The sequence below is a fragment of the Saccostrea cucullata genome, unplaced genomic scaffold (assembly GCF_032062105.1).
Source record: "Saccostrea cucullata isolate Sc308-1 unplaced genomic scaffold, CSIRO_AGI_Scuc_v1 ctg2201, whole genome shotgun sequence".
NCBI classification, from domain to species: Eukaryota; Metazoa; Mollusca; class Bivalvia; order Ostreida; family Ostreidae; genus Saccostrea; species Saccostrea cuccullata.
In genome coordinates, this window is record NW_026921523.1 from 89,842 (window position 1) to 101,106 (window position 11,265).

At 34.7% G+C, this 11,265-nt stretch overlaps 1 protein-coding gene across 5 annotated transcripts; it reads right to left on the minus strand.

Annotated features, from left to right (window-relative positions):
- Positions 1 to 279: 279 nt before the first annotated feature.
- LOC134260188 (ETS domain-containing protein Elk-3-like) lies at positions 280 to 11,050 on the minus strand. Of its 5 annotated transcripts, none has more exons than XM_062742776.1 (5): positions 11,036 to 11,050; positions 10,464 to 10,587; positions 7,013 to 7,058; positions 5,203 to 5,307; positions 280 to 1,488 (listed from the first exon to the last, which is right to left on the minus strand). In XM_062742776.1, exons 3-5 carry the CDS (start codon positions 7,017 to 7,019, stop codon positions 485 to 487), a joined length of 1,116 nt encoding a protein of 371 aa, XP_062598760.1. In that variant the 5' UTR covers positions 7,020 to 7,058; positions 10,464 to 10,587; positions 11,036 to 11,050; the 3' UTR covers positions 280 to 484. The 5 variants fall into 5 exon arrangements, with proteins under 5 accessions (XP_062598760.1, XP_062598761.1, XP_062598762.1 ...); XM_062742777.1 differs by lacking the exon at positions 11,036 to 11,050 and adding an exon at positions 6,156 to 6,233 and having other exon boundaries at positions 10,464 to 10,718; XM_062742778.1 differs by lacking the exons at positions 10,464 to 10,587; positions 11,036 to 11,050 and adding exons at positions 6,156 to 6,233; positions 7,224 to 7,544.
- Positions 11,051 to 11,265: the final 215 nt, after the last annotated feature.

Consider the following 11,265-nt stretch of genomic DNA (forward strand, 5'->3'; position numbering starts at 1 on the left):
CCAACAAATCTAGTCTAGTTTACAAATAAACGACTCTAGTGTATACAGAGAATAACCTTTATAAAATACAACTCCAACACTTTTTTTGTTTGTTTGCGTCCGCAGACTTCATTGAACTATGTACAAAATCAATGGGACTTAATGATGTGGATGAATTATTGGTATATATAATTCTAAGCATCAGTATAATATTAGAATGATTAAGCGACTATTATACGCTATACAAATGTCACCTCCAGGGTGTTTGTTTTAAATCGCAAAAAAAGTAAATAATTCAAAAACAAAACATCCTCTGTGTTTTCATACGTACAAAAATAAATCACAAATATAAATGTATATATAAATTACATGAAAAAAAACTTTGAAGATCATGAGCATCTACATTTTGTAGTTTGTTCACAATTTTTAATAAATGTGGAATTGGTCCCAATAGCACCGAGGAAGAGCCGGAGAATCAGAGATCGGACTCTTTCTTCTGTAGTGGTCATAACACACAAGGAATGGACCTCGTCGGTGACGTCAAGGCGGGAGTTGCCAAGGACTCGACATTCGAAAAAGTAGCAGTCATTGGAGAAAGTGTCACGTGATTTGTAGCGAAACTCGGAAATTGGAAAGCTGATGTAGGGCCTCCTAAACGGGGACTCATCGTTGTAATTGGACTCAAGGAACTCCAAAAATGGAGGAAAGGCGTTCTGGGGCCAATTACCGGACTAGCGAGCACCATAGGTGTAGACAATCCGGCGGACATTGTTACTTTCGGACTCGGGATCGGAAGTGTGGAGAGGGCGCTGGAGAGGAGCGGAGACGGATCGTGGATAGAGAGACTGAGTGGGGTCGGCTTTGGGCGCGCGTTTGATAACGTAGACGTCTGGTCAGTTGAAGCAGACGACGCGGGAGACAGAGATTTGGGCACTGGGGAGGAAGGCATTGAATGTGGTTCTGATTTGATCAACATCACAGTCTGGGGTGCAGGTTGAGAGGTTCTTATTACGGAAGATGTGGGATTTGTGCTATGATACTTTACGCTGCCGATATAAGGACTTTCGGTTTTAACCGTTGGTGCTGCAGGGTTTCCAGGATTCAGTGCAAATGTAGCAGAAGACTTTATTCTATTTATGTCGTAAGAGGCAAAATGTGGCATAACACACCCATGTTCTTTTGCCATGTTATCCATCATTGCACGAAAAGAGATTTTATTTTCCGTTTTCACAATTTCCGGAAATGACACAAATTTGTACACAAACTTCTGTCCCATCACTTTCTTAATGATGTTTTTGTCGTAATAGTATCTAAGCGCTCGGCTGAGCTTGTCGTAATTCATGTTTAGTTTATTTTTACGTAGTCCCCAGAGTTTCGCCACCTCTTCCGCGTTTATCAGTTTAAACTCTCCCTCTGTGTTCGTCCATTGAATGATTTCACTGTGTTGATTTCCCACCAGTAACTCCAGTAAGAACTGCCACAGCGTCACATTGGTATCCATCACTGATCCTGTGAAAGACAACACATTAACATGACTTAAAGCAGACAAAATTCAATCTATACAGAAAATAGGGGAAAGACGGAAGAATGATGTGGGTAAAACCTCATTCATGATTTTGTAGTCGAGTATCGTCTGCTTGGCCTGGTAGAACACGCTATCTGTTGTCTGTCCGTCTGTCTGGGAGGGTCATACGTGACCTACAGACGTTGCATGTGTTGTCTGAACATGCTCGTCAATATGAAAGCAGTACAATCATTAAAATTATTTATAAGAGGCATCATACAATATGTCACCTTGTTTTCTTCAATCGGTGAACAATATAACACATATATATGTAAACACTGCACATTACTCACACAGCGCGATCGATCACAAACACATGTCAATATTGATGTACTATTCACCTTTCTGCTTATGCATAATTAAGTCTCAAATTTAAATTCTAGCTCCTTTATTTTCTTTTTTTTATCAATTTTTACGCGAACAGACCACTAGCTAAATGAGGTTTTGGTTTATCCATCAAAATATATAATTCATTATTTTCCTAATTATCATTTTAAAAATAAATCCCTTGGCTGTAGTTCAAGTACTTGTAAATTGAAAAAAAAAAAAACGTGTTTAATTGTCTTAAATGGTATTGCTCAATTATTTGACAATGTTACGGCATATTTAATTTGAATCAGATGACCTTAACGTAACGTGCCATATTTAGCTTCATTGAAGAATACGGCACGTGATGCCCTAACTCAAAAACTCTTCAAATTTAAACTTGAGATTTATTATATAAATATAGCCCTTTGATGAGGTCGATCCATAGATATATCGACTTCACAGAAAAGCATATCGACCGAGCACGAAGTGCGAGGTCGATATGCTTTTCTGTGAAGTCGATATATCTATGGATTGACCGAATTAAAGGGCTACATTTGTTATATTATTTTTACATAGATTAACAAAATACAATTTGAAAATAATGGGAACAAGGCACAAGTTTTCTATCTTTAACTTTTAGAGACTAGAGATCAAAATAAATTAAGCTATTTAATGTAATTTTGTAACCTTTATACTGATGAAGTAATTTAGAGGATTTACTAATTCTAAATAGTACATTTATTTGTATCAATTTTTGACAAACATATTCAATATGTTTCAATACAAAGTAGATCCTAATTCATGGAATTGTTATGTCTCATTAATTACAGAACATTAAAAAATATTAATTACAAGATGAAGTATATATTTTTTGAGAAACATCAAGTCATACACTGTATTAGCTATAATTGTGAAATCAGTATTATTTTTGTTTTACAGAAAATAATCTCCATTTTAAAAAACATCAAGTCGATATGCATTTCAGATTCTATATATAGTAACTCAGGTCTTTATGCTGTTATATACTTAATCACATGATCAAGTTTGAGCCAATCAGAGAGCTTGGAATAAATGATAAAAATAATATTTTAAAATATCCGCAACACGGAGTCAATAGTAAACTTTATCTTTTCCTGGCCGACTTTCCCCATCCTTTCATTGACAAACAAACACGGAAGATAATATGGCGGAAGAATTAAGTGAGAAGGCTTTTAAAGGATAAGAGGGAAACAGTCTGACAGGCGTAAAGAGCCGGAAACCGATCATCTAAACCAGAATGGGTACACGTGAAACTTTTAAGGACGCTAAACGACCAAAATAATAAAAATATCCATGATGACAAAGTGTGCATGATAAAATCTGTATATATATAGTACAACAATTGCTGGGAACTTCTTTGTTGCACTTGATTTTTTTTTTTATATGTTTAGATATAATAAGTATACTAGTATTCCATATAAAGCATAATCTTGTACATTTGTTCCTGTTGTTGTTTTTATGAAGTGAATGCTTACTTTAAAAGGAAATAGGAAAAGTTACAAAAAAAGATTTTTACTGTGTTTTAATTTCCTTCAGAATTTACGTAAATTCTTATAAAAATAGAACAACTTCAAGTAGATGTTACCAAAGACACTGTAAAGCAATGCTTCTTTAACATTTTAAAACTGAAGTACAGAAAAAAAGCGATGTAACTGTTTATTTTTGTGTAACAGTTGCTTGAGAGTACAAAATATACCCACCCCTTTGTAGACGAAAATATCAACACGTATGCTCTAGTTTTAATATAAATCTGGTAAAATCCGAGGGTTAAAACTTTTTTTATCACAGAAAAAATATAATTTCCTGTTTCCTACAGAAAGCATGAGTGAAACGGGTCGATTTTGGAACTACATGTATTTAGTTTGATCAGATCACGTTTGGATCGTTAAGTACGACAGAAATGTCTGACTTTCCCTTTGTCAATGGTGAAAAATTTAATACTTCCATTTCTATTTGTTTATTCAAGATCACTCTTCATACATGTTAACTCTCCCGATTTAGGCGGGAGTCTACCGCTTTTTCACTCCATCTCCCGCCTACCGATTTAATTCAGAAATCTACCGCTTTTCTACAAAAGCTGCGTCTAAAGTATTTTTGGTTCGCTTGGGTATCCATTTTTGAAGCCACTCTCATAAAATCTCGCTAGATATCGCGTGATTTGACTCGGAATCATACAAACGCTTTTTTTGTACATAGATTTCAAGCACGGATTTGACAACGACAACAACACAAGACTACCAGTGATTACATTGGTTACGATAAATTAATCAACATCCCTGCCATGAAAAAGGAGATACAGCTTTTAAGAATTAGATGAAAACATTTGACATCGTCTTTAAAAGCACAGAAGCTCACAACTTTATCAATAAAGTCAATAGAACTCACTCGATTGACCAAGCCATGGCCATGTGGCACATCTCTACTTTCGTTTTCGATCATCGCGGGAAATCTGATTTATATAACGAAAGATAGGAACTTGTTTTAGATCTAGATTAAACCATGTCATCATTTGTTTTGTTTAAAAACTGAATGAACATTCAGAATTATTGCTTCTAGGCTATATCAGCAAAGATCACTCTTCAAAAGGCTAAGTAAAGCAGCCAATCCAAGCAAAATGATGAGCATGAAAAATATTTGAATTTGTACAACTTATGTCAAACTTAAGGTGTTTCTGTCTTCTTCTTTGCTGTTGATATTTAAGATTAATTAGTGTAGGTACCTGATTTCATTTAAGGCTTAATATTTAAGATTAATTAGTGTAGGTACCTGATTTCATTTAAGGCTTATAATATACATGTATATTACATGAAAGATATCGATAATCCAAGCGTTAAACAACGCGCGCGCAATGCTACCGCTTTTGAGGTCTGAATCTCCCTATTTTTCATCACAATAGGTTAACATGTATGTCACTCTTGGAAAGTTAGTTGAGTTGATTCCTTGATAATTCTGCAGGAATGTAAATTTTGCCAAGCGATATGTCAGAAGCTGAGGTCAGGAGGCCTAATATGCATACATATATACGTGGTTTGTTGGGTATGCTAAGGTCATTGATTGTTAAATCGTTGGATAATTTAAGCATAACGTGTGGTTTGCACGTTATACAAATTATCCCATGTTTCCAACTATCGTTGATACCCTGGTATACCCAACAAACTAGATTGTGATTCCTTCTAACCATTGTTATCTTCATACAGATTAATATTTTTGGCTCTTAATTTCAAGTTTATCTTTTTCAAAGCTACATTGTACATAATGATATACATGTATACAGTTAATTTTAAAAAATATGTGCTAAAAAAACTACTCACCTCGTTGCTTAGTTACACAGAGTTTCTTATTTGGGGGTTCCCCGCCGTCAGAGAGTCGAGATGACGAATCAGAAAGAGCGGGGGACGCCGTCCACGAGCGGGCATCTTAAAATAAACAAATTACGTAGCTTTCAAACATACAAAAAATATGGATCTTATCAAATTAAATATGCAAGCACCTGCCCATTACATTTTTACGAAAGGTGTTAAGAAAGGCAATCACATGCCAACAAAATGTGAACGTTCGTCCGGCCCCTGTACACCCCCACCCCCGCCCGCTCCCCCTTTTTAATAAACCCTGTTACCTATTTTTCAATCTTCCACTGTTTCTGTCTTACATGTAGGGCAGACTGATGCTGACAAAGACTTCTCAAGAGACAGCTCTTTTTACCGTGTATTGAATGATATACAGTGATATATAATATGGTTCATTTGAAAAATGCCAATCACGTCGTGACGTCAATCCCCACGATTTGCTTTCTAGATCAGAGTTCTTTCAGCGGTCTAAATCTTGTTGCAATTATTTCATAAGACATTGCAACGTGCATGACAGAAAAAATTATTTGACGTGTCCAATATCAATTCAATTTTAATAAAATGCACTATAATTGGTGATGTATAATTATTCCATAATTTTGAAAACATCGATGTTTTAAAAGACTAATTTAATGATCTTTTTTTCAGATTTTATATTTTGTTCATTTAGGTAGGAAGTAATTAGTTGCCTATACACAATGCCCGTCTGTTATGTATACTATCTGTTTTATTGTTGTACATGTATAACGTCTGGTGCATCTACTCCCATAGAAACATTGAATTTATTTTGAAACTACACGGACTGGTACAATGTTATGACTGATCAAATCAAACTGAACAAATACATCATTATCAATCAATGTCTACCGCAAAAGTTGGTTCAAAATTTATATTCATGCAGGTATACATTTACTGACCTTTATAAACCTAAACAGCTAGCGGAAATGAAATTCCAAAATTTTCTTCCTTGCAGATTTGGATTCAAATCACAGTTTCTTTGTGTGGAAAGAAAAAAAAACTATGAAGTATTAAAAAACACATCTACAACTTTTTCCCCATCTGTTGAGAATTTACACATTCTTCAAATAATTTCATAGTAAAGAGCGGCTGAAATTGAATCCACGGGCCTGAAATAAAGCGACTCAGCGCCCAGGACTCCCAAAAATGTTTCCCTTATAGCTCCAAAATCTCGCCTGTCATGAACGTAAGGGGAACGAGAAAGGGAGACTGCTACTTACAACATCAACTCCACCTCTCCACTCTCTCTAGGGCAACCTTAAAAATTTTAATTTGGGTTACCCATCTATTATACATGCAAAAAATGCACTTTAGGGGGTAAAAAATCGGTGGGAATCTTCGCCCTAGCACTTCAAAAGTAGAGAGGGAGTCGGAATTTTTGGCTTCTCTTTCCTTTGATTTTTCAAGAGCCTATGACGGTATCATGTTTCTCCAAATGACGCAGAACGCTGATATTCCGAGGAGATTTTTTTTCTTTCTCAGAGGCGGCAGGAGAACGGAATCATAACAAAATGTTCTTACATATTTTCACATCAGTTTCAGAGATAAAGTCGGCGGGACCATTACATATCAGGATAAGATTCTCCAATTTATTTTTTTTCTGGAATGATTTTTTTTATCTCCGCTTTGCAAGAGTTACACCAAGCATTTATAAATTGTCTCATAAACAAATATGGGTTAATTTTTAATCCACAAAGTCAATGATTCACAAAATCACTTTTTCTTTCACTAAAAAAGCAAGAAAATTTAAACTTACCTTCCATACTATGATGAATCGACTCTTATTGATGACACTTTAATTCCTGGAAAAAATTCAAAAAATGCTTTATTCCATTTGGTGTGGAAGCCTTTTCTATATCTCGACACGTGACACATTTACATTCAATGGCGAAAAATAGCTTGTTCTACGAAAAAGGTCCGGTAAATCGGGGGCTTGTTTATATATATACATAGACAAGGAAACTTACCCCCAATAAGTCTTCCTTGTGTATGAAGTATATTTAATTTTTGTATTATTGGAGATGTAAACCGACACGGAGGACATTTAATCTGGTAAAAAGATTCTGGAACCAACTGTTAAGACAGGGGTTTTAATGCCGCGGGATTTCTAGTATTTCCGACGTGAATTACTTCCTTATTTTTTGTAAAGAGAATCAAGTTTTGCCAGTCTTTACTTCCGAGTATATTATTTAGACAGTGTACAATAATAAACTATTGGGTTCTAGTTCAAGGCAAAGAAACTGAGTTAATACTTTAAGAACAGTTTACTGTATTCCTCATCGCATTGAACATTTCTCTGTGAATTTCAACACTTAAAACTTATAAGTTCTCCAAGCACCAATACATAGAATTTAGATACTGATGAAACTTCAAACTTCAAGATCTAATAAAACATATCGATATAGTGTACAGATTTCTAGCTATCAAGTCCATTCAAATGTAATTCAAATCAGGAGCAGAGTAAACACATTCTTAAACATCAGAGGTTGAATATAAGTACAAGTAATAATTAAACAACTGAAACTGTTATTCATAAAATTAGATATCCTCCCTATTATTCATGCCCTTATTGAATGTGTTAAAACCAGTGATCCTTAATATTGAAATCAGATGCATTGATAATTCCCACAAATACTTGTTGCAGAACATTCATGCATCATTGAGAACATATGCTGAACGAATACAGGTAAAACTTATCAGGTTCCGGAACTGTACCCATTCAACAGGATTCTCTCTCTCTTTCTCTCTTTCTCTCTCTCGTGAAATGGTTTGTCTATGCGTGTTTGATTCGGAGACGAAGTAATCTACAATTGTACTAGGACTATGTAATTATGCTTTACTCTAATTACGAAAGGTCTTTACACTTGAGAGTAAGCACTGCGTGTGGGTGTCCATGATGTGTGAGATAATGATATAGAGCAGCAAACCTTGATCGTCACCCAACATTCAGCATTACGTAATACACAGCCAAAAAGTGACATTAACCAGTCATGCTCACTATAAATGCGCCTCTGTATTTTTGTTGTGTCTACAACTAAATTCAGATAGCCGGGGCAAAGTTGTTTATTAATACTGAGTGTTTTAGTGTTTACGATAAAAAACCGAAACACTTTTTTGTTGTTAATGAAAAAAATCATTAACTTTGATCTTTCGTGAGATTGTATTCCCTGTAGGATTTCTCTCGGGCACCTGCTCCGGTGACCTCTATCAATTTTTAAGAGAAGAGTACATATGCCCACTGTTGGTTTCCCCTAACCATTATGCTATTTTTTTTTTGCCAGCGGTTTACAATTATGGGGAATTATGTTGTAAAGATTTTTAAGAATCCATGTAGATCCTTTTAAATTGGTCGGTTTGAAATATTTGAAAAATTCCCGATGGGATGCTATTTCACACTTGAAGACCCAATCTGTAAAGCGGGTACCCCACTTGACATAACACCGGAAACATTGAGTGAAGATTGAATAGGATCTAATGCTTCAATTTGTTTGGGACACACTTGTGTTAATCTGACCCCCTGGTGCTAACACAGGGCGGATAGATGGCTTGAGATTAAACAATTTCCAAACGTACAGAATTTAATAATGGCTGGGACTGAGAAATCACATATTTTACAGTAAACTGGCTCACTGGTTCAAAAAGCTGTAACTGAAAAAAATAATGTATTTATTTAGATATAGCGTGTGATACGTTCGACGTACAAACTCAGTAAAAATTTCGAGTTTTCATACCTTTGAAGAAATCTAGAAATATCTTTCAAATGATCAATACATTACGAGGGCTGTTCAATAAATAATGTCCTGAACTTTATAACATACATTAAAGATATCATATGACATTAAACTTAACTTTCTCTCATTATTCAATCTTTCATGAATTTATAACAGTTTATGTGACCACTTTTCATCACATAGTTTCATCTTGAGAAGCTGGGAAACAAGGGCTTTTCGAGACACTGCATTATAAATGAATGGTAAAGAATCAGTAAACTAGAGTGAAAATAAAAGCTGTATTATAGCTGCCGTAAAACTTGTTAAATATCCCAAAAAAATATTCAATGAAATATATGACATTTACAGCAACCAATGCCTGTTTTATAGACAAAGAGCAGGTGGATTTCAATGATAAAAAAATATATAATGGGCATCAAAAAATGGTTTGCCAACAAAAATTATAACAACTTATGTTTTGCCAAATTTCAACAAATAATATTTGATGATGTATGACTGAATTTAATACACATAGCAAATTTGATAGACATCATATCGGGAGTAGTTTACACTGTTTTTAAGAAACGTTTGACGGTAAAAAAGCGTGGTACTCAAAGGTCACCCTATATTTTGAAAAATGAGCGCAAACGACAGCGTATACGAAATTCTTAACAATTATTTGAAAATATCAGTAATTTTAGTTATCCACGATTTTTTTATTTTCAAACATATATTGGAACATGAATCTATTGATTAAAACCCTCAAAATAAAATTAACCATAAGATGTACTTGATAAAAACGGCGAATGTCTGACAAGAGCACAGGTATTCAAGAGCACAAAGACAGATTTATATGTAATTTTCTTAAAAATTAGTGGTATTGTTGTTCAAATTCGTATTCGGATAGACACTTTAATTTCTGGAGGAGTCTAGAAAGCAATTTTTTTGCAAAAAAAATCAAAAGGTTTATTAGAGGAAGGACCCAGAATCAGGAATCCACTACATTGAATTTCTTCAAAACAGCGTCCAAACTCGCATGCCCTGAAGAATAAAGGGGTTTTCGGGATAAACAGAAAGTTAATGTTTTTTCATTAAACAATTTCCAAACGACCTTTTGACTTATTTCTATTTCCAAACTTGAAAAAACACATTTCAGAGGGAAGAATCAAGTCCGGGAAATCATTGGATCTGCCATTTTCCAGTATACTGAGGGTCATACTCAAAAATGAGTTCTAAAAACAATCAGAAATTTGATAAAATATGTTACAGACATGTATTTTACTTAAAAGAGATTAATTAGTAAAATCATGAAGACTAAATCATTGAAAAACGTCTTTTGCTTCTTTCTGAGCACCGAGGACATTATTTATTGAACAGCCCTCGTATCTCTCTCTCTCTCACAAATATAAACATAAAACATTACAACCTTCTAAACATTCAATATTGATCACGTGTTTAATATTGTAAATAAATGATTACAGCATCACCAGTACTGACCTCCGAAGCTCCAATAAAATAGGGGGTCAAGTGAAATGCACCCCCTCCCACGACGTCGGCAAATCCCCGGACACACTAAATAGTACCTGCCCACACGGTATAGTTCTGTCAAGCGTTTCTCAAACTATAATATTGAAAATAGATGAAGTTATTCCATGACAAACTCTACAAAAACATCACAATTTTTCTTTTTCTTACAAACAACCATGCGTATCGTGGAATGCGGTGGGGTGAATCAGATGACCCGGAAGTTAGCGTTTACTCGGGGAACTCCCCATATTGACGTCACGTCACAGATGAACAAAAATATAAAAAAAAGAGTTGTTACTGTCAGTGAACCAAACAGGGTCACGTTTGACCAATCGATACCGAGAAAATGGTTATTAGCGTTAGGTAATTGCTATTAATAGATTGTACATTGACAAGCATGGCACTTGGGTGTGTATTGCATTGGCGAGCATGTTAATCAAAATTATGTAATTAATTTGTAGATCTATCCAATACGCAGTGTAATTTTTACATACCGTTAAAATGATTTTAACAATTTATCAGTACCATTAAAAATGACTTACCTTTGGAAAGACAAATGTTTAAATTGTCAGTTGAATTTCATACACCCACAATAAAATTTTAGTTCTAAACCCTGGAATTTAGAACTTTAAAATATAAAGACGGATTTCCAAACATTTTGCGGGGGCGGTTTGTCTTTCGACATGTTTATTTCAACATGCATCTCTTATGCTTTTTATGTTCAATAATACATAGGTTAACATGTTAGAATGTCTGGCTCATGCTGAGCAAA